General features: G+C 37.5%; 1 protein-coding gene across 1 annotated transcript in view; it reads right to left on the reverse strand.

The window, feature by feature from the left end:
- The window catches only part of PGM5 (phosphoglucomutase 5), a 236,724-nt gene that overhangs the window by 144,411 nt on the left and 68,343 nt on the right, over window positions 1–23,970 (reverse strand). Inside the window, exons 4-7 of the mRNA XM_061200368.1 lie at window positions 18,640–18,786; window positions 15,114–15,239; window positions 10,913–11,103; window positions 10,162–10,316 (exon numbers count right to left, since the gene is read on the reverse strand). Coding sequence (XP_061056351.1) covers window positions 10,162–10,316; window positions 10,913–11,103; window positions 15,114–15,239; window positions 18,640–18,786 — 619 coding nt within the window. The remainder of the gene's footprint in view (window positions 1–10,161; window positions 10,317–10,912; window positions 11,104–15,113; window positions 15,240–18,639; window positions 18,787–23,970) is intronic.

A 23,970-nucleotide genomic window follows, 5' to 3' on the forward strand; every position in this document is an offset into this window, starting at 1 on the left:
GAATTCATAGAGAATCAGACTTTGAAGCCTAGTGGGAATTGATTGCAGGACTTCGACAGGACTGGGGGAAACAGAGAACCCACTCTTGGAGGGCGTACACAAAATAGTGTGTGCATCGGGACCCAGGGGAAGGAGCAGTGACCCTGGGGGAGACTGAACCAGACATAACTGCTGGTGTTGGGGGGTCTCCTGCAGAGGCGGGGGCTGGCTCTGTTTCACCGTGGGGACAAGGACACTGGCAGCGGAGGTTCTGGGAAGTACTCCTTGGCGTGAGCCCTCCCAGAGTCTGCCATTAGCCCCACCAAAGAGCCCGGGTAGGCTCCAGTGTTGGGTTGCCTCAGGCAAAACAACCAACAGGGAGGGAACCCAGCCCCACCCAGCAACAGTCAAGTGGATTAAAGTTTTACAGAGCTCTGACTGCCACAGCAACAGTCAGCTCTACCCACCTCCAGAGCCTCCCATCAAGCCTCTTAGATAGCCTCAACCACCAGAGGGCAGACAGCAGAAGCAAGAAAAACTACAGTCCTGCAGCCTGTGGAACAGAAACCACATTTACAGAAAGATAGACAAGATGAAAAGGCAGAGGGCTATATACCAGATGAAGGAACAAGAAAAAACCCCAGAAAAACAACTAAATGAAGTGGAGATAGGCAACCTTCCAGAAAAAGAATTCAGAATAATGATAGTGAAGATGATCCAGGACCTTGGAATAAGAATGGAGGCAAAGATTGAGAAGATGCAAGAAATGATTAACAAAGACCTAGAAGAATTAAAGAACAAACAAACAGAGATGACCAATACAATAACTGAAATGAAAACTACACTAGAAGGAATCAATAGTAGAATAACTGAGGCAGAAGAACGGATAAGTGACCTGGAAGACAGAATGGTGGAATTCACTGCTGCGGAACAGACTAAAGAAAAAAGAATGAAAAGAAATGAAGACAGCCTAAGAGACCTCTGGGACAACATTAAACGCAACAACATTCACATTATAGGGGTCCCAGAAGCAGAAGAGAGAGAGAAAGGACCAGAGAAAATATTTGAAGAGATTATAGTCGAAAACTTCCCTAACATGGGAAAGGAAATAGCCACCCAAGTCCAGGAAGCGCAGAGAGTCCCATACAGGATAAACCCAAGGAGAAGCACGCCGAGACACATAGTAATCAAAGTGGCAAAAATTAAAGACAAAGAAAAATTACTGAAAGCAGCAAGGGAAAAACGACAAATAACATACAAGGGAACTCCCATAAGGTTAACAGCTGATTTCTCAGCAGAAACTCTACAAGCCAGAAGGGAGTGGCATGATATACTTAAAGTGATGAAAGGGAAGAACCTACAACCAAGATTACTCTACCCGGCAAGGATCTCATTTAGATTTGATGGAGAAATCAAAAGCTTTACAGACAAGCAAAAGCTAAGAGAATTCAGCACCACCAAACCAGCTCTACAACAAATGTTAAAGGAACTTCTCTAAGTGGGAAACACAAGAGAAGAAAAGGACCTACAAAAACAAACCCAAAACAATTAAGAAAATGGTCATAGGAACATACATATCGATAATTACCTTAAACGTGAATGGATTAAATGCTCCAGCCAAAAGACACAGGCTTGCTGAATGGATACAAAAACAAGACCCATATATATGCTGTCTACAAGAGACCCACTTCAGACCTAGGGACACATACAGACTGAAAGTGAGGGGATGGAAAAAGATATTCCATGCAAATGGAAATCAAAAGAAAGCTGGAGTAGCTATACTCATATCAGATAAAATAGACTTTAAAATAAAGAATGTTACAAGAGACAAGGAAGGACACTACATAATGATCAAGGGATCAATCCAAGAAGAAGATATAACAATTATAAATATATATGCACCCAACATAGGAGCACCTCATTACATAAGGCAATTGTTAACAGCTATAAAAGAGGAAATTGATAGTAACACAATAATAGTGGGGGACTTTAACACCTCACTTACACCAATGGACAGATCATCCAAAATGAAAATAAATAAGGAAACAGAAGCTTTAAATGACACAATAGACCAGATAGATTTAATTGATATTTATAGGACATTCCATCCAAAAACAGCAGATTACACGTTCTTCTCAAGTGCGCACGGAACATTCTCCAGGATAGATCACATCTTGGGTCACAAATCAAGCCTCAGTAAATTTAAGAAAATTGAAATCATATCAAGCATCTTTTCTGACCACAACGCTATGAGATTAGAAATGAATTACAGGGGAAAAAGCGTAAAAAACACAAACACATGGAGGCTAAACAATACGTTACTAAATAACCAAGAGATTACTGAAGAAATCAAAGAGGAAATCAAAAAATACCTAGAGACAAATGACAATGAAAACACGACAACCCAAAACCTATGGGATGCTGCAAAAGCAGTTCTAAGAGGGAAGTTTATAGCTATACAAGCCTACCTAAAGAAACAAGAAAAATCTCAAGTAAACAATCTAACCTTACACCTAAAGAAACTAGAGAAAGAAGAACAAACAAAACCCAAAGTTAGCAGAAGGAAAGAAATCATAAAGATCAGAGCAGAAATAAATGAAATAGAAACAAAGAAAACAATAGCAAAGATCAATAAAACTAAAAGCTGGTTCTTTGAGAAGATAAACAAAATTGATATACCTTTAGCCAGACTCATCAAGAAAAAGAGGGAGAGGACTCAAATCAATAAAATCAGAAATGAAAAAGGAGAAGTTACAACAGACACCGCAGAAATACAAAGCATCCTAAGAGACTACTACAAGCAACTTTATGCCAATAAATTGGACAACCTGGAAGAAATGGACAAATTCTTAGAAAGGTATAACCTTCCAAGACTGAACCAGGAAGAAGCAGAAAATATGAACAGACCAATCACAAGTAATGAAATTGAAACTGTGATTAAAAATCTTCCAACAAACAAAAGTCCAGGACCAGATGGCTTCACAGGTGAATTCTATCAAACATTTAGAGAAGAGCTAACACCTATCCTTCTCAAACTCTTCCAAAAAATTGCAGAGGAAGGAACACTCCCAAACTCATTCTATGAGGCCACCATCACCCTGATACCAAAACCAGACAAAGACACTACAAAAAAAGAAAATTACAGACCAATATCACTGATGAATATAGATGCAAAAATCCTCAACAAAATACTAGCAAACAGAATCCAACAACACATGAAAAGGATCATACACCACAATCAAGTGGGATTTATCCCAGGGATGCAAGGATTCTTCAATATACGCAAATCAATCAATGTGATACACCATATTAACAAATTGAAGAATAAAAACCATATGATCATCTCAATAGATGCAGAAAAAGCTTTTGACAAAATTCAACACCCATTTCTGATAAAAACTCTCCAGAAAGTGGGCATAGAGGGAACCTATCTCAACATAATAAAGGCCATATATGACAAACCCACAGCAAACATCATTCTCAACGGTGAAAAACTGAAAGCATTTCCTCTAAGATCAGGAACGAGACAAGGATGTCCACTCTCACCACTATTATTCAACATAGTTCTGGAAGTCCTAGCCACGGCAATCAGAGAAGAAAAAGAAATAAAAGGAATACAAATTGGAAAAGAAGAAGTAAAACTGTCAATGTTTGCAGATGACATGATACTATACATAGAGAATCCTAAAACTGCCACCAGAAAACTGCTAGAGCTAATTAATGAATATGGTAAAGTTGCAGGTTACAAAATTAATGCACAGAAATCTCTTGCATTCCTATACACTAATGATGAAAAATCTGAAAGAGAAATTATGGAAACACTCCCATTTACCATTGCAACAAAAAGAATAAAATACCTAGGAATAAACCTACCTAGGGAGACAAAAGACCTGTATGCAGAAAACTATAAGACACTGATGAAAGAAATTAAAGATGATACCAACAGATGGAGAGATATACCATGTTCTTGGATTGGAAGAATCAACATTGTGAAAATGACTATACTACCCAAAGCAATCTACAGATTCAATGCAATCCCTATCAAATTACCAATGGCATTTTTTACGGAGCTAGAAAAAATCATCTTAAAATTTGTATGGAGACACAAAAGACCCCGAATAGCCAAAGCAGTCTTGAGGGAAAAAAACGGAGCTGGAGGAATCAGACTCCCTGACTTCAGACTATACTACAAAGCTACAGTAATCAAGACAATATGGTACTGGCACAAAAACAGAAACATAGATCAATGGAACAAGATAGAAAGCCCAGAGATAAACCCATGCACCTATGGTCAACTAATCTATGACAAAGGAGGCAAAGATATACGATGGAGAAAAGACAGTCTCTTCAATAAGTGGTGCTGGGAAAACTGGACAGCTACATGTAAAAGAATGAAATTAGAATACTCCCTAACACCATACACAAAAATAAACTCAAAATGGATTAGAGACCTAAATGTAAGACTGGACACTATAAAACTCTTAGAGGAAAACATAGGAAGAACACTCTTTGACATAAATCACAGCAAGATCTTTTTTGATCCACCTCCTAGAGTAATGGAAATAAAAACAAAAATAAACAAATGGGACCTAATGAAACTTCAAAGCTTTTGCACAGCAAAGGAAACCATAAACAAGACGAAAAGACAACCCTCAGAATGGGAGAAAATATTTGCAAACGAATCAACGGACAAAGGATTAATCTCCAAAATATATAAACAGCTCATTCAGCTCAATATTAAAGAAACAAACAACCCAATCCAAAAATGGGCAGAAGACCTAAATAGACATTTCTCCAAAGAAGACATACAGACGGCCACGAAGCACATGAAAAGATGCTCAACATCACTAATTATTAGAGAAATGCAAATCAAAACTACAATGAGGTATCACCTCACACCAATTAGAATGGGCATCATCAGAAAATCTACAAACAACAAATGCTGGAGAGGGTGTGGAGAAAAGGGAACCCTCTTGCACTGTTGGTGGGAATGTAAATTGATACAGCCACTATGGAGAACAATATGGAGGTTCCTTAAAAAACTAAAAATAGAATTACCATATGACCCAGCAATCCCACTACTGGGCATATACCCTGACAAAACCGTAATTCAAAAAGACACATGCACCCGAATGTTCATTGCAGCACTATTTACAATAGCCAGGTCATGGAAGCAACCTAAATGCCCATCAACAGACAAATGGATAAAGAAGTTGTGGTACATATATACAATGGAATATTACTCAGCCATAAAAAGGAACGAAATTGAGTCATTTGTTGAGACGTGGATGGATCTAGAGACTGTCATACAGAGTGAAGTAAGTCAGAAAGAGAAAAACAAATATTGTATATTAACGCATGTATGTGGAACCTAGAAAAATGGTACAGATGAGCCGGTTTGCAGGGCAGAAGTTGAGACACAGATGTAGAGAACAGACATATGGACACCAAGGGGGGAAAACTGCGATGGGGTGGGGATAGTGGTGTGCTGAATTGGGCGATTGGGATTGACATGTATACACTGATGTGTATAAAATTGATGACTAATAAGAACCTGCAGTATAAACAAACAAACAAAACAACTAATACTAAACTTTCATTGGGTTATTTGTATGGAAATATGTTAATATTAATGTTTCAGACATTACATGAAATTTCTAAAAATCTTATATGTTCTGGTATAATGTTATAAGTCATAATCCTAGTTATTACTTTAAAATGTATATCTCAGAAATAACTAATTTTCTTGTCAACTGCATTATTATGAACTTTCATCAAATCTTTAACCGTGGTTATTTTTAAGTCTTTTTTCATTTACAGACAGTTCTGGGTGTACTCTGATGCTTTTGTAAATATGTTCCTATAAAAAGGTTTCATCTTCAGGAAATTCATGGAAAAGACTCTGACAAGTACAGGTTTCTGGTACCTGACTGTACTGCTGAACTGAATGAATAAGCATTTTCAGAACTCTAATGAAAAACTGATGAGCTCATAAAAGTGCTAACAAAAGATCAAGATGAAAAAAAAAAAAAAAATTAATTACATGGGACTGAGTGAACTGATGAGGATGAGTGTAATTTTTGTGACTTTCTGGTTGAATTTAAAAAAAGAAAAAATCCCACAAGAACTCAGAGGCAAAGAATATACAAATCAATTTTCACTGCAAAGTAAAGGAGCTGTTACAGTGGAGGATTACTGGACTGAATGTCAATATTATGACATAGTATGAGTGTGTTTCATGTCTGGTAATTGCAATCATTGTTGCTTTTGTTGTGGTCATCCATGTACAATGCTTGGTGTCAGTCTATTTATCTCTTGTAAAAATAAAATACAGTGTGTGTGGGAAAAAAAAAAAAGATAACTATAAATTAAAACTAAAAAAAAAAAAAAAAAGAAAAAATTGTGTAAGACTTCCACACTAAACTACAAAACATACGTAAGAGAAATTAACCTACAAAGTGTGCAAAAGAAATTAAAGAAAACTAAATAAATTGAGAGATATATCACATTCACGGACTAGAAATCTCAATATTATTAAAATGCAATTCTTCCTAAATTGCTCTATGGATTCAACACAATCTCAATCAAAATCTCAACAGGCTCTGGTAAAAAATGACAAGTTGATTCTAAAATGTATTAGAAATGCAAAGGACCTAAGATACATAACTTTGTCTATATGGAGAAAAAGAAAATAGAGTTGGAGGAGTCACCTGATTTAAATATCTACTTTAAAACTTTAATAATCAAGACAATGTAATATTGGCATAGGGATAGACAACAGATTAATGGGACAGAAGGGAGAATCTTGAAATAGACCCACATATATATGGTCAACTGATTTTTAACAAATGCATCAAGGGAAAAGTAAATTGTTTTCAATAACAACTGGATATGGGGAAAAAGTGAACCTCACACAAAAATTAATTCAAAATCGGGACTTCCCTGGTGGTGCAGTGGTTAAGAATGCGCCTGCCAATGCAGGGGACACGGGTTCAAGCCCTGGTCCAGGAATATCCCACATGCTGTGGAGCAGCTAAGCCCGTATGCCACAACTACTGGGCCTGTGCTCTAGAGCCTGCTAGCCACAACTACTGAGCCCACGTGCCACAACTACTGAAGCCCGTGCACCTAGAGCCTGTGCTCCACAGCAAAGAGAAGCCACCACAATGAGAAGCCCGCACACCATAACAAAGAGTAGCCCCTGCTCACCACAACTAGAGAGAAAGCCCACACACAGCAATGAAGACCCAATGCAGCCAAAAATTAACTAATTTTCAAAAATTAATTAATCAATTTTCAAAACTTAATTCAAAATCATCATAGACTTAAATGTAAAAATTAAAACTACAATGATTCTAGAAGAAAACATAGGAAAAACATCTTTTTGACCTTTGGGTAAGCAAAGATTTCCTATAGAGGATTAAAAAAGTATATACTAACTATGTAAGAAAAAAAATTGGCCATCATCAAAATGTAAAACTTATGCTCATCAAAAGACACCATTAAGAAAAAAAAATGGTTCTGAAGAACCTAGGGGCAGGACAGGAATAAAGACACAGACATAGAGCATGGACTTGAGGACACAGGGAGGGGGAAGGGTAAGCTGGGATGAAGTGAGAGAGTGGCATGGACTTATATATACTACCAAATGTAAAATAGATAGCTGGTGGGAAGCAGCCGCATAGCACAGGGAGATCAGCTCGGTGCTTTGTGACCACCTAGAGGGGTGGGATAGGGAGGGTGGGAGGGAGACGCAAGAGGGAGGAGATATGGGGATATATGTATATGTACAGCTGATTCACTTTGTTATAAAGCAGAAACTAACACACCATTGTAAAGCAATTATACTCCAATAAAGATGTTAAAAAAATAAAAAATTTGAAAAGGAAAGTGACAGGGAGAAAATGTTTGTAATACATACATCTGACAAAAGACTTATTATCCAGGGAAATCCCTGGTGGTCCAGTGGTTAGGACTCTGCACTCTCACTGCCAAGGGCCTGCTTTCAGTCCCTGGTCAGGGAACTAAGATCCCACAAGCTGGCAGTGTGGCCAAAAAAAAAAAAAAGACGTATTATCCAGAATATATAAAGACCTTCTATAAATCAATAACAAAAAGACAAACAGTGCATTTTTAATTGATCAAATACATTTTGAACAGGTACATAACAAAAGAGCTCACAAATGGACAATAAGCATATGAAAATGAGCTCAACATCACTAGAATGATGTAAATCTAAACCAAAATAAGATCATATTTTGCACTCACTAGAATGGTTAAAATAAAAAAGACTGATGACACCAAATGTTGTTGAGGATATGAAGCAACTAGAACTCTCACACATTGCAAATAGGAGTACACGATGGAAAATAGTTTGGCAGTTTCTTGTAAAATTAAACATGCATCTACTCTACAGTCAGGATTCTACTCCTAGAAATTAACTAGAGAAATGTAGATGTGTCCACAAAAAGACATGTGTAAGAATGCTTATAATGGCATGATTCATAGTAGCTAATAAGTGGAAACAGCCCAAATGTTCATCAACAGGAGACTAGAAAAGTAAACTGTGATATATTCACACATTGGCATACTACACTGCAACAAAGGAGGATGAACTAGTAACAGATGTAATGGATGTGGATGAATCAAAAAATATATATTAAATGAAAAAACCAGTAACAAACGAGTACATAGTATATGACTCTATTTATGTGAAGTTCAAGAACAGGCAAAACCTAAATACGGCAGAAGAAATTATGACAATGGTTGCCTAAGGGGCATTGCAAGGAGGATGGGGGAACTATAGGGGGTGACGGGAATGTTCTATATCTTATTCTGGATGGTTGTTACCCAGATGTATATATTTTTCAAACCTCATTGAATTGTAGCCTGAAGATTATTCATTTCACTGCATATAAAATTTACTTAATGAATGATTGAATGAATGGTAACACCATGCGGACATAACCACACAAATCCAGAAGGTGGGATTCTGCAGGACAACTGGTCAGGTCTCTTCAAAAATTACTGTCATTAAGTAAAAGATAAAGGGAGTGTGGTAGATTATAAAAGACTTAAGAGATGTAACAACCAGATGCAATGTATGGTGTTAGACAGGATGCTGCTTCGGGCAAACCCTCTATTAAAGACATTCTGGGGACACTCGGAGGAAATTTTAATATGATCTTGGTTTTAGATGACATAAAAATGTATTAATACAAAGTGGGAGATTGTTGATAGAAAAAAAAACAAGTTACAAGGCAGTATGTACTTTCAGATCTCCTTTTGGTTTTTACAAAAAGGCAAATATATATTATATATTATATTGTATATATTATATATGATTTAGAACTATGTATGTATATTATATATGTATATAAAGAGATCCAATAGGGAATATACATTTATCAGTTAACATAAGTAAGTCAGGCAGAGAGATATGATGCTTACATTTTCTTATTTTTCTGTTTTCTAACTTTCCACCATAAACAAATACTGCTTCCACAATAATATATGTTGCTTGAAAATATTAGTCTCTGAAATTCACTGTTTTATAAGACAAGGTAAAAGATGGATGGATAGGGCCAGGAGAAAGAAACCTCAGACTGTTCTATCTACTAAGTGAGTCTCCTATTGGGCATTTTCCATGCGTATCTCATTTCATTCTCACAACAAACCTATGATGTATCTTCCCCGTTTTTACATAACTAATGATGATACAAACGAGCATTTTAACATAATATTACCTGACCTCAAGACTCATGTTCTTTCCACCTCACTTACATATTTAGTAAGTTTTCTTACTAAACATTTGTGAAGTATTTACTATGAACCAGGCATTCTGTTACATGTTTTACAAGAATCACCTCATTCCTACCTCATAACAATCCATGTAAGGATGATACTATTATAATCCTCGTTTTAAAGATAAGAAAACAGAGGCACAGAAATCAAATAAGTCCCCCAAGTTCCCAACAGCTAAAAAGTAGCAGAACCAAGAATCAAGTTCAGGCCACCTGATTCTTCACACGCCTACCCAGTATACTACAGCATGTCTCTAAGTTCCCATGCTTTCAACAAGCTCCCAGTGGAGTAGGGGAGTATGAGTGACAGCTACCAGCAAAGGGAACACTGACGTCAGAGGCCTGCCATGAAGGCTTTCATGGTGACATCCTTGCTTACCTGTCCAGGGCTGTGCTGGTGGGCATACTCCTCCCAAACCCTCGGACCCCCATCTGACGGAAATACGGAATGCAAGAGAGGTTGGCGGCAATGATGGCCAGGGAATCAGAAGGGCTCACGAAGAAGCCATTTTGGCCTAGGATCATATAACGGTCCTGTGGGAAAGAATGTGTGAAAATGTTCAGGCAAAGGCATCTGCCGCCAGCAGCCCATTCCCATCATCATTACAAGCCACTTTACTGCCATTCCACATTTAAACAACATAAAACAACTTGAATGAGGCCAAAGAGGGCATGGGAAACCAAGATCTCTGAATATTATAGGGCCCACGATCTTGACACGACTAGGAATATATCCCACCTGTCGAAATGTGGATGACTTCCTCAGGCTTCAGTAGCCTCTATATTCTTAATTCACACTTTCCCCCAAACACAATGGAGAACAGAGATTATTGCTAAAATAGCTCGTTTCTTAACATGGTGATTTCAACAAAATCAGCCATAATAAAGATGTATGAATTTTTTTTAAAAAGAAATAACCTCTTTATAACATAAGCTTACTTGAAAAAAGAAAAGTAATGGCTATTTAAGCACAATACTTGGCCATTAGATAGAAGGGCAGATGCAGAGCCAGTTAGGGTTCATATGCCCCATACATGTCAGCCCCAGAGGTATCCAATAGTTCTCTGGTTTCTAGTGCTTGGCTCATTATATAGCAAAAGGATCCGCAGGCAGAAAACTTTCCTACTTACCCCGTCAGCATCAAATGCAGCTCCAAACCCATATTCCCCTCCTTTCATAGCTTCCAGAAGGGTCGTTGCATATGTCAGGTTGGGGTCAGGATGCTGCCCTCCAAAATCTTCCAGGGGAACACAGTTGATTGCAGAATTGGCTGGGGCCCCCAGCTCATCACACAGGACTTTTCTCACATAGGGTCCCATAACTGAAAAAAAATACACAGCAATATGAGATCTTTGCAGAACCTCTGCCCCCCCCCCAACCAAGGGTGTTTTGCTCTGCTTAGAACAAGAAGGTTACTTAATAGCACAAGAAAAAAAAAGATAAATTCTACAAGTTTTCTCAAGACACAACACAGAATAATATTTACTTCAACTACTACTCATTGAGCATCTGCTATGTGCCAGTGACTGTGTTAGGCATATAGAAGTTGTATTCAATAATCCAGTTCCATGAAATTTCTCTCCAAAACTTATCTAAAATATTGCCAGAAATAAATCAACTACCTAATGATTTATTGACTGTTACTTTTTATGTATGAAAAGCTTTAGCTGAATATATGCAAAAGCACTAACAGGCTCTAGCAACATTCTTTGTCTCTACAGTTGTTTTAACTCTGCCAAGTGTATAATTAAACACTGTAAAACACTGAAGCATATAAAACTAAGCACATTTTACAAAATAAATGTTAAGGAGTTGTGTTTTCCAGTTCAACACATATTCGTGGAGTGCCTAACACGGAACTCCTATGTGAAGAATGGAGGGCATCAAGGGACGCAAAGCACCCAATTCCAACATTACTGGGCTCTCAATCTAGCAGTGGGATGAGTCAAATCTACAGGTGAGTGACTGCAATGGTAAGACTAGTTCTATTCAATGTATATTTATGAAATAATACGATCCAATAGCTTGAAAGAAGAAATGACCACAGGCAAGGCTTCAAGAAGGAGGCAGCATTTCTGGGAGGACTTGGAAGAATATAAATTTGACAGGAGTGAGGACGCCATCCAAATGGAAAGAACACTATGAGCAAGGGAACGGAGCCTGGGGTAGAACATACAGCAAGCACATCTGGGGATCAGCACATAATCCTGTTGGCTGAAATATATCAAACTACTGCTTTCCATTTATTTTCCACTAATACAATTCAAACCTCAAATAGTGAACATCTTTTGATTTTTCCTGCCCAGCACCCATTTCCCCTTCCTCCGGTAGCAGCATCTTGGATTTCCTTTGGAGAACCAATCCTTTTCCCATCTCAGTTCATGTGATCAGGATGTGGCTAAATCCTACTTACCCTAAGGCTGGGGAGGTGACCTAGGTCTGCCAGTCAGTATCCTCCATCCCTTAACCAGAGTGACTGATTCAGAGATGAACACACAGTACAAGCTAGGCAATGAGGCTCAAATCCAAAACATTGCTCAAACTATTTGGAAAGAGAAGCTGTCTTCCCTCTAGGCCAGATAAAGCTAAGGTAAGAAACTGAAAGAGCCTTTTCTGGGGAAAAGAACCAGCCCAATAGGAAAAAAGCAAAACAGCCCAGCCAGAAGACCTCAGAGTGAAGCCCTTGGAAGATAAGTTCCACACATGGGCTCAGAGCTCCCAACAAAATTTTTAGTGCCTCACTCTTAAACAGGCCAGGCAGCCAAGGACCACCAAACTGTTGAGGAATGCATTTAACATGAGACCCAAACAAAGAGAGTAAAGAGCAACCTGGAGAAAGCAGAAACTACACAGAGAGAAAAAATATTTTAAAGTATATTTCAGTCATATCCTAATAGAGATCAACAAGATGTGACAGAATGGCTAAAATTGAAGAGACTGACAATACCAAGTATTGGTGAGGACATGGAGAAACTGAAGCCTTCATACTCTGCTGGTATTGCAAACGGTACACTTTGGAAAACAGTTTGGCAGTTTCTTATTAAGTTAAACATATACATCATATGACCCAGCATTCCCACTCCTAGGTATTTATCCATCCAAGACAAAGGAAATCATATATCCCCATAAAGAACTTGTTCATAAATCTTTATAGCAGCTTTGTTTTGTAGTAGCCAAACTGTAAAAATAACCCTAATTGTATCAACTGGTGAATGGATAAACAATATGTAGTACATCCTTACTATGGAATACTACTCAGTAGTAACAAGAAATAACTACTGATATATACAACACCATGAAGGCATCTCTAAAACATTACGGTGAGTGAAAGAAGCCTGAAGAAAAAGGCTACATATTGTATGCTTCCATTTATATGGCTTTCTGGAAAAGGCAAAACTGGGGCAGTTGGGGGGCGTGGTGGACAAAAAGCAGATGAGTGATTGCCAGGGACTAGGGGAAGGAGGAGGGGTAAGACTACAAAGGGCCACAAAAGAACTTGTGGAAGTGAGAGAAATATTCTATATCCTGATTGTCAGATTAGTTACATGACTATATATGTTTGTCAATCCTCATGAAACTGTATACCAACAAGGTATCAATTTTACTACATATAAATTATATACTTCAGTAAACCTGACTTATTAAAAAAAGATATGGCATTCATGAAAGATGAATAGGAAGCTATTTTTAAAAAGAGATTATTTGGAAACCAAAAAAAAGTTTTGGGAAATAATTAAAAATATGATAATGGAATGAAAAACTTAATGGAAGTACTTGGAGATAAAGCTGAGGAAATCTCCCAGAAAGTAGCAAAAAACAAAGAGAAGGAAAATGGGTGGTGGGGGAAAGAATAGGATAATTAAAGGATCAGTCAAGTAGGGCCAATATCTAAACAACAGCCATTCTGGAAAGAAAGGAAAGAGAAAATAATGGAGGAAATCATCCAAGAAGTAATGCAAGAAAATTTCCCAGAATTAAAGGACACAAGTTTCTAGATTAAGAGGATCCTCCAAGTTCTCAGCACAATAGAGGAAAACAGTCTCACACTAAGACTCATCATTGTGAAAAGAAGGAACACTGAAGATATGTCAAAGGCCCTAAAAGCCTCCAGAAAAGAACAAAGAAAGATTTCGTATCATAGATTAAAAATCAGAAACAGCATCAGATTTCTCCAGTTCAGTAGGAATAGCTAGAAGACAATGGAGCAATGCCCTCAAACTTCTGAAGAAAAATAATATCCAACCTAGATTTCTATATCCAGATAAATAGCAATTCAGAGTGAGCACAGAAAAAAGGCATTTTCAGATATGCAATGACTCAGAACATTTACCTCCCATGAGCTTTCTCTCACAGAGTTCCTGGAGAACTTGTTCCTCCAAAATGTAGGAGTAAGTCAAGAAAATGGAAGACAAAGGATCCAGAAATAGGAGAGTCAGCATAAGAAAGGGGTAAAGGAAATTACAGGATGATGCTAAGTAAAGATTCCAGGACAACAGCAGCTCACAGAGCAACCAGTGCAGAGCAGAGGAGATCCCAGGTCTCCAGGAAAATGAAGTGAGAGAAGATTTAGACACTGGGAGAATATGAGGGTTAAGAGTGGTAAATACACTTCACAAAACCTAAACAGTGAGAAAACAGGACAATTACTAATTCCACAGAAGAAGTTGTTCTGTAAGGAAAATATAATTACAGTATTTTGCATGGCTCAGCAGTGTTATGATAATGTAGACAGTAGATACTGATCTTCCCAAAATGATGATATAATTAGTTTAAGGAAGTGTGCTTGGATTTAGTGACTGGAGAGGGTGAAAAAGAGCTACAACCTCATCTTCCATGGTATGAAGTCAGTAATGCCCCAAACTGAAAAATCAACAAGGAGCATTATATTCATAGTATTTAGTAACAGGAAAATCAATACTTTAAAAAAAAAAAAAAAAAAAACACTGAAAGAGTTTAAAAAAAAAAGGTAGCCTCTGAAAAGTAGGAAATTGGGGGAAGGAGTTGGGAATGGATTTTTTCATAATAAACTTTGAACTATTTGACCTTTTAAACTGTGTATGTATCAAAAACAATTTTAATAACTACAGTTTTGCTATCTCCACTCTAACAGGCATAGCCTCAAAACCTTTTGTTCAAGCTTTGTTTTCATTTGCATCAAAAGAGAGAAATTAGAGCCCTGAAGTTTTCCAGAGCATCCCAAATACCTGAACACACACACACTGTATGAATATCTATAAATCCAGCCTTCCTCTTAATCCCAGAAACCCAACACACACTGAGGTCTCCTTTACCATTTCTTGCCCACCACTTGGTAGGAGAACACGCATTTACCTCCGTGCATGGCATCAATTCGGATCTTCAGTTGGCTGGGCCCAGTCAGCAAACTCTTGATGGCATTAAAGTCAAAGATGGTCCGAAGGAGGTTGAGATAGATATCCACTGGGTCCACTATCTCCACTAAGGATAGGAAAGCAAAAGGAGACACCAGTGACTACCCATGAAGGATACTTGGAAGCATAAAAATGCATGAAATTAGGATCACAATCACATCATAACCCCACACATTTACGTGGGAAGCGAAGCATCCATTTGCAGACAAAATCACAAATTAAAGCACAATCAAGATGCTGCAAAGTTTGCAGGTGATCAAAAGGTGTAAAAAATCTCAAGTTATAAATTCTTCTTTGCAAGTGAAAAAATCAACCACAAGAATAAAGTAGTTAAGATAAAACTATGCCTACTGTCGCTACTCCTACCTTCTTTCCCTTCCCCAAACTGCAACACCTCAATGCTAAGAGGCATCTTGGCACACCCGGTTGCCTCTCCTGTGGGGAATGGCCAAAGAATGACTCAACTGGCCTGAAACAAATCAAGAAGTGACCTCCACAATGACCCCTACTTTCCAAATGCCATGGTGCCAACCAGATCCAGGTTCTGAATTGGTGATGAAGGATATTTTTCTGAGTTTGTGTGAAGTCTCCTGCATGCCCAATCTAGTACCAGTTTCAGGATGAGTACCAGATATTTAGAAATCCTCATTAAACACGAATGTTCTCCAGTGTCCTGCACCACCCAATGACCAGGCATCCAAAACAAGTCTTTTCCACTTATTTCACAGATTCATAAAGCTCAGAATACATCACATTTTTCAACCTTGGCAATCAGTACATAATTAATATTCAGTAAGTGCTTTTCTTAGAAGTAATAAATATTTTATTTTAGGCACTAAAATTTGTCCACGAGCCCTGCTTCTTAAATTCGTAGTTAAATTTTGAAACTTATGTATGCTGTTTCTCAAATTTTTCAAAAACATACTACTTTAGAATCCTGAAGTACTTAAACCTGCACTAAAGATATTACCAATCCACCTTTAATAATTTTTAGTAAATCCAGGTGCAATATTTGATGGATGAGATTTTATATGTAATATGAAACTGTCCCTTTGTCTAGTCAAATACACATCGAAAAATATTTTTTCTTGCACTTAAATCAAGGTAGTATGTGTGTCCATTCAAATATAATGTAATTACCGTTTATAGAACACAGATAGTTTTTAATCATCTTTTGATATTTGGAGGATATTAATCTATAAAATAAATTTAAAGTTAATCTATACGAACTGTACATCTAAAAATGATTAACATGATATACTTTACGTTACATATATTTTACCACAATAAAAAATTAATCTATAAAATAAAAGGTTATGGCCTGAATATGTTTGAAGTTTTACTCACTCTACAATTTAGGATAATATTTTTGGCAATTATTTCATTCTGGTTCTTTTCAGAAATTCCTGAACCACTTGTCTAAATACATTTGGTATTTATAGCAGATAACACATAGTACCAAACAGAAATGTAAAAAACAAGGAAGCAAGTAGAATTCCATGAAAACTGAAAGTCCACATCACATAGTTCATGCTCTTCATCCTTTAAGGTGAAATGTCAAAGACTGATTTGTTTCCAATTAACTCAAGCCTTGCTCAACATTTAAAACAGCAAGAACACAGTACATAAATTATCTCAAATAATTATCTCCAAATTCTTCTTGGGAGCCAGGGAATGTCTCTATCTACCTCGTGGTATCTGTAGCATTATAGAAAACTCATCAAGCTAGCAATGTGGCTGGAGCAGTGCGCCTGAATCTGAGCTCACCAAAGATCTGGGTCTCTTGGACAACAAATACAATTGTGAAGATACCATAAATAAATAAATAAAATTTCTTCCTGATGGTAATACCTGCTTTTTCTTAGTCATCTTATTTGCCAGTCCTTCTAAACATATGTAATCAAGTACACTTAAATCATTTGTTTAACATAAAATATCCCTTGAGGACTTCCCTGGTGGTGCAGTGGTTAAGAATCTGCCTGCCAATGCAGGGGACACTGGTTTGAGTCCTGGTGCGGGAAGATCCCACATGCCGCAGAGCAACTAAGCCCGCGCACCACAACTACTGAGCCTGCACTCTAGAATCCGCGAGCCACAACTAATGAGCCCGTGTGCCACAACTACTGAAGCCCGCACACCTAGAGCCCGTGCTCTGCAACAAGAGAAGCCACTGCAATGAGAAGCCTGCACACCACAACGAAGAGTAGCCCCTGCTCGCCGCAGCTAGAGAAAGCCTGCATGCAGCAACAAAGACTCAATGTAGACATACATACATACATACATACATACATACATACACAAATAAAATTTGAAAATAAATAAATAAATAAAATATCCCTTGCTTTTAGTTGTCAAGCGATTGTGCAAGCATGTGTGTGTGTGTGTATGTGTGCACACTCCCAACTAGATTAATAAAATCAGGAACTGTTGCTTCCAATAAATATCACATGGTTTTCAATTAATTTCTGCTCACTAGCTAAGCAAGCAATTGACTCAAAATCTTCCAAGACAAATGTGGTAGAGTTGGCCCAAAACTGTGACTCCAAACAGTCCATTTCAAGCTCTTTTCTGTCCCTAAAATACCATGTGGCCATGAGCCAGGTATTTCACCTTTTTAACTAAATTAAATTACTTGTAAAATAAGGATACCATCTTAACACAAATTGGATTTAAGCTTATAGGGGCATTGAAGGAGTAAAAAAGTGTTAGTTTTATTGCTACTTAAATGCCTTCTAGGAAAAAGCAATAGGATAATATAGAGGGTGAAAAAATGATATGCATATACATGGCATTAATGTTGTTATATGGTTCAATATTAATCTACAAATTGAAAGGTTATAATGGAGGACTTAGAAGCTTTATTCATTCTACAATACAGGATAATATTTTTTGACAACTTCATCCCAGTTTTTTAATTCTTGAACCATTTTCCTAAATCTATTTGGTACTTTATAAATTCCTTTGTAAAATCTCCTAACACGGAGTGTGATACAGAGCAGGTGATCAACAATTGTGCATTGAATCAACATGAACGCGTGGTTCTGGCTTGGAAAAGAAATGCATACCTTCCATGGGAAATTTTAATAACCCCATTACCTTTTAAGGTCTCTTCTTAATTATCTAAAGTATTTCGGTATGTTCACCTTAATTGCTTAGAAAAGCAAAGACACGTTTTGGCTTCACAGCCTATTCCTGGAACACTGTAAAAGAGTCAGCAATGAAATGTTCCCTATGTCAAAAATGATAGAGAGTTTGGAAAGTCGTTTTTGAAAGTTTGCCAGTTCTAAATATCTTGGCTGCTCTCATTTCCCTCTGCACCACACTCAGATTACATCTACTTATCAAGTGCCACTCCTGAGATTGATAATTCCATCACTTTCGTGTGTGCTTTTCCCTGAAGAAAAAACCAGAGTCACCCCCATCCACGGAATTATTCTGATTTCTTCAAAATACAGTTTCTCTGTTACCTCTAAACGGTTTGAATTTGTTCTCCAGGTCAAACTCTTGTCTTCCTAGTCGAGACAGGTCGATTCGTAAATCAGGGCATATGGCGTATTCCTCGATTGTTTTGCTGATCTGATAGATTTTGTCTGAGACGACATCTGGCGCAGGACCTAAAATTCGAAAAAAATGCACCACCAAAAATAAATCTGCTTAAAAATTCAATCAGAGGAATGTTAGCTCCTCCTCCACCAAGCAGGAGAAAGATTCATTTGTGCTCTAGACAACAGTCAACAGTTCACAGTTCGATGTGCCTCGAAATTTCTTATGCTTCCACTCTGGAGGAAACGTGGCCAGCCTCACCTGTTCCATGTAGGCTACTAACCCACATGTTTGTTTGTTTTAATCCACATTAAACAATGTGGACCTTCTAAACAATGATATGTCTTCCCTAAAAATAGTTGCACACCTGCCAGGGAGACCTGGTTATGTCATCAGCTTTATTCAGGATATGAGACACAAACAGGATATGCATTTGACAGAACTGAGGGATTCCAGATTTTAACTGCAGCTTCCCAAGTGCACCTAGAGAAAGAAAATACGATTTCTACTCCCAGATCTGCTGCCTATTTGATGCATAAGCTGACCAGGGTACATTATTTTCCCCAACTCACACTCTGTAGTGTCTCCCAAGTTTTTAAAGTGAGGTTTAAAATATCTGATGCACTTCCTCACAAGGTCAAGCTGACAGTTAAGGTCAAGTGACAGGCTTTAAATGAACTGAACATGAAATCAATGGTTGTCCTCCTTTAATTTTTCTTTTCTTTTTAATTTTTATATCTTCATGCAAGCAACTTCAGGTTTTTTACAACGAGTTTGGGAATCAAATAAGTAAGTAGATTGAAAGATCTAAAACGTAAATAATTGATAACTTTGTGTATTGACCTCACTCACCAGCTATATTATAACTTTCTACTGAACAGAAATTATTTCTTGATTTCTTTTATATCCCAGCGCTTAGGGCTATACTGTCCAATTCAATAGCTGCTAGCCACATGTGGCTCTTGAACACTTGAAATGTGACTAGTCAAATTGACATGTGCTGCAATTATAAAATACACATCAAATTTTGAAGAGTTAATAGAAAAATAGAATACATTACATTAATAATTTTTATAGTAACATGTTGAAGTGATAATATTTTGGATATAATAAGTTAAATAAAATATATTATTCATTTCACCTGCTTCTTTTTACTTTTTTAGGTAGCTACTAGAAAATTTTTAATTACAAATGTGGCTCACAATATATTTCTTTCTTTTTTTTAACATCTTTATTGGAGTATAATTGCTTTACAATGGTGTGTTAGTTTCTGCTTTATAACAAAGTGAATCAGTTATACATATACATATATCCCCATATCTCCTCCCTCTTGCATCTCCCTCCCACCCTCCCTATCCCACCCTTCTGTGTGGTCACAAAGCACCGAACTGATTCCCCTGAGCTATGTGGCTGCTTCCCACTAGCTATCTATTTTACATTTGGTAGTGTATATAAGTCCATGCCACTCTCTCACTTCGTCCCAGCTTACCCTTCCCCCTCCACGTGTCCTCAAGTCCATTCTCTACATCTGCGTCTTTATTCCTGTCCTGCCCCTAGGTTCTTCAGAACCTTTTTTTTTTTTTTTTTAGATTCCATATATATGTGTTAGCATACGGTATTTGTTTTTCTCTTTCTGACTTACTTCACTCTGTATGACAGACTCTAGGTCCACCCACCTCACTACAAATAACTCAATTTCGTTTCTTTTTATGGCTGAGTAACATTCCATTGTATATATGTGCCACATCTTCTTTATCCATTCATCTGTCGATGGACACTTAGGTTGCTTCCATGTCCTGGCTATTGTAAATAGAGCTGCAATGAACATTGTGGTACATGACTCTTTTTGAATTATGCTTTTCTCAGGGTATATGCCCAGTAGTGGGATTGCTGGGTTGTATGGTAGTTCTATTTTTAGTTTTTTAAGGAACCTCCATACTGTTCTCCACAGTGGCTGTATCAATTTACATTCCCACCAACAGTGCAAGAGGGTTCCCTTTTCTCCACACCCTCTCCAGCATTTATTGTTTGTAGATTTTTTGATGAGGGCCATTCTGACCAGTGTGAGGTGATACCTCATTGTAGCTTTAATTTGCATTTCTCTAATGATTAGTGATGTTGAGCATCTTTTCATGTGTTTGTTGGCAATCTGTATTCTTCTTTGGAGAAATGTCTATTTAGGTCTTCTGCCCATTTTTGGATTGGATTGTTTGTTTTTTTGATGTTGAGCTGCATGAGGTGCTTCACAATATATTTCTATTGGACAGTGCTGCCTTAGAGCATAGCACTGTTACCGTCTCCCAAAAAAGGTTCACTGAACATATATAAAGGAATAATGACCAAACTCATCAAGTTGCATATATTAAATATGTGCCGGTTTTTTATATATCAATTACATCTCAATAAAGAGGGGGAAGAGTGGGGAAAGGAATAGCAATAGCACCATTTCAGTGGATGGAAAAGAGTCTAGTAGATTTTACCCACATTTTCTTGTATAGGAAAAGTGAAGACCACAAAGAAGTAAACATAGCCCGTCTCAACTTCACTCCTTACCATTTTTTATTCTTTTGCAAAACTTAAAAAGTAAATAGTGTTATTTAGTTTTTGCATTTTTTTATGCTTGCCAGATGATACGTGTCTATCCCTCTGCCTCCCAGGCACCACACTATGTTCTTGGGATGTTTCCATCACATTTTAAAAGTCTCCATCTGAGTTTGTTTGCCAAAGCACACTGATTTCCAAAAGCAACACTGATAACCTCTGAGTTCATCAACATCCTCTGCATCCCTTCACATCTTCCCAGTTCTTGACATCTTCCACTCCAGTGACTTCCCTCTTGATTTTAGTCAATTCCTAGTACAGTCATACCATAAGTATTATTGTCTTTTGATATGCTTCTTGCAAAAATATCAAATTTGAGTATCTTAATCCCACAAATTCCTAATCTTTCATCTACCCTACTTTGTACCCCTGTGAACCTGTTCCTCTTTCCTATACTGATGCCCAACATCACTTGATTACTCCCAGGCCATCGGTCCATTTCATTTCACTGGTCTCTTATCCCAGAAGGACCCTATGGTCTAGCATTTGAGTCTTGCCTTTGTTAGTATAATAAGACAAGCCAACATTTGTTGAAACTTACACATACCACATTTCACATCATACGTGGAATTTAGCATTCACAAAAAGCAGATGAAGTAAGAATTATTAGTATCCTCATTTTCCAAATAAGGAAACTGAAATTGGAAGAGGTGACCTTAACAAAGGTCACATCACTCGTGTGACAGAGGCTGGGTTTGACTCCTAATAGTCTGATGTCAGCTCAGACACTCTTAACAACTACCAGCCCACCTTATGCTCTGCCATGCCCACACTGCCATTCCCCAATCCCGGGACATCACCATCATCTGCTCCATTGCTGCTATTCCCATACTCCCCCCATGAATTGCTGAAGGCAGTCATGAAATTACACCAACTGGCTCCCCCGAAGAATGAGATTGCTTAACTTCACCTTGGTCCTCACAACCCCTCAGGAATCCTCAACAAATTTCCCAGAGGACCTTTTAGAAAACATCTCCATTTATCCCCTTCTCTATCCTTTCCCCATTATCTTAGCAAGTAACATTTCCTCTTCTTTTTTTTCAACAGATATAGGCGACTATTTCCCAAAACTTCCACTCTGTACCCTCAAAGTGCTTCTTTCACCCATCTCTGCCTTCTTACTCAGAAGTTCTACCTACTTCTTGGAATCTAGGTTCCAAATGAGCTCCACAGCTTATGAGTTCTGTGACATTGGACAAGTTTTTTAAACCATGAGGATTAAATGAGAACATGTATGTAAAGTTCTGACTATGAAGCTTGGCACACTGTAATTATTCCAAAAAATCAGTATTTTTATTACTGATTCCTTTTGTCCTCTAGCACCTTCCCCCCTATTTAAAAACATGCTCAGAAAGGTCCTGTCCTCTAAATAATTTAAAAGCAACATAGCTTTAGATGTGTCCTATTTCCCTGGATGTGCCTACTAATTCTATAGACACTTCGCTTTTAACTTACGCCATAAGATGTATTTGTATGACACCCAATAGAAGAGATGAATGTCTGCAACTTCAGATGAAGGATAACATGGTAAAACTCACTCTAAGTGGGAAGAAACCAACTGAATCTCTCTATGCCATCAGGAATGTTAGTCTCATTAATGATGCCAAGACATGTAAACACGAAGAATTAAATGTAAGAGGAAGGACTTTCAACAGAGTTAAAGGCTAAACGATAAGTTCAACGCCCCCCCTCTATTCAGGATATGACTGAACAGGTCTCATAACCTCCTGTAATTCAGTCTACGAAATGGTTATTTAAATAATATCTTCCCCTTTTATGCCTCACAAGTTATCATAGAGATGACTGAGATTCTCTTGCAAGATACGAAGTCAGACATTAATTTAAATGCTTAAATACATTATTTAGTTTGGCAACTTATATATTACATTGCTCTACAAATTGCCATTTTCTGAGCTCATGAAATGTCCTGTGTTATCAGTGTGCAGAACACCTACGCATTGCATATTTTTTCCTGAAATATTTAGTAGCTGCTGCAAGACTAGATGTTGGCCCTAGGTGTGCTTCTTAGTGAAGCAGGGTTTCTTGAATCACACTTTAAAGAATGAGGCTCTTCATAAGGTGTTTTTTTTTTAACACTTGATGTGAGTAATGTTCTTTCTTTGGATAATGTCCAAAATGGCTGCAAGGAGGGGGCAATCACGTACTTCCCCTTCAGGACGTGCTATTTTGCCTGGGCCAGGAATGCTTCATAATGGCAACAATTGTTGGTTAAAATTCAGCTCCCACCCACATATACACGAAGACTCAGTATTCTAGATTAAAAGAGACTTAAGAGACTTAAAAACCAAATGCAGGGGGCTGGGATGAATTGGGAGATTGGGATTGACATATTTACACTGCTATGTATAAAATAGGTAACTAATGAGAACCTACTACATAGCACAGGTAACTCTACTCAGTGCTCTGTGGTGACCTAAATGGGAAGGAAATCTTAAAAAGAGGGGATATATGTATACGTATAACTAATTCACTTTGCTGTACAGCAGAAAGTAACACAACATTGTAAAGCAACTACACTCCAATAAAAATTAATTTAAAAAATAAATAAATAAAACTAAAATTAAAAAAAACAAATGCAATGCATGGTTCTGGGATAAATCTTGGTTTGAACAAAACAGATGTAAATAACATCT

This window comes from Eubalaena glacialis, chromosome 9, assembly GCF_028564815.1.
Source record: "Eubalaena glacialis isolate mEubGla1 chromosome 9, mEubGla1.1.hap2.+ XY, whole genome shotgun sequence".
Taxonomy (NCBI): Eukaryota; Metazoa; Chordata; class Mammalia; order Artiodactyla; family Balaenidae; genus Eubalaena; species Eubalaena glacialis.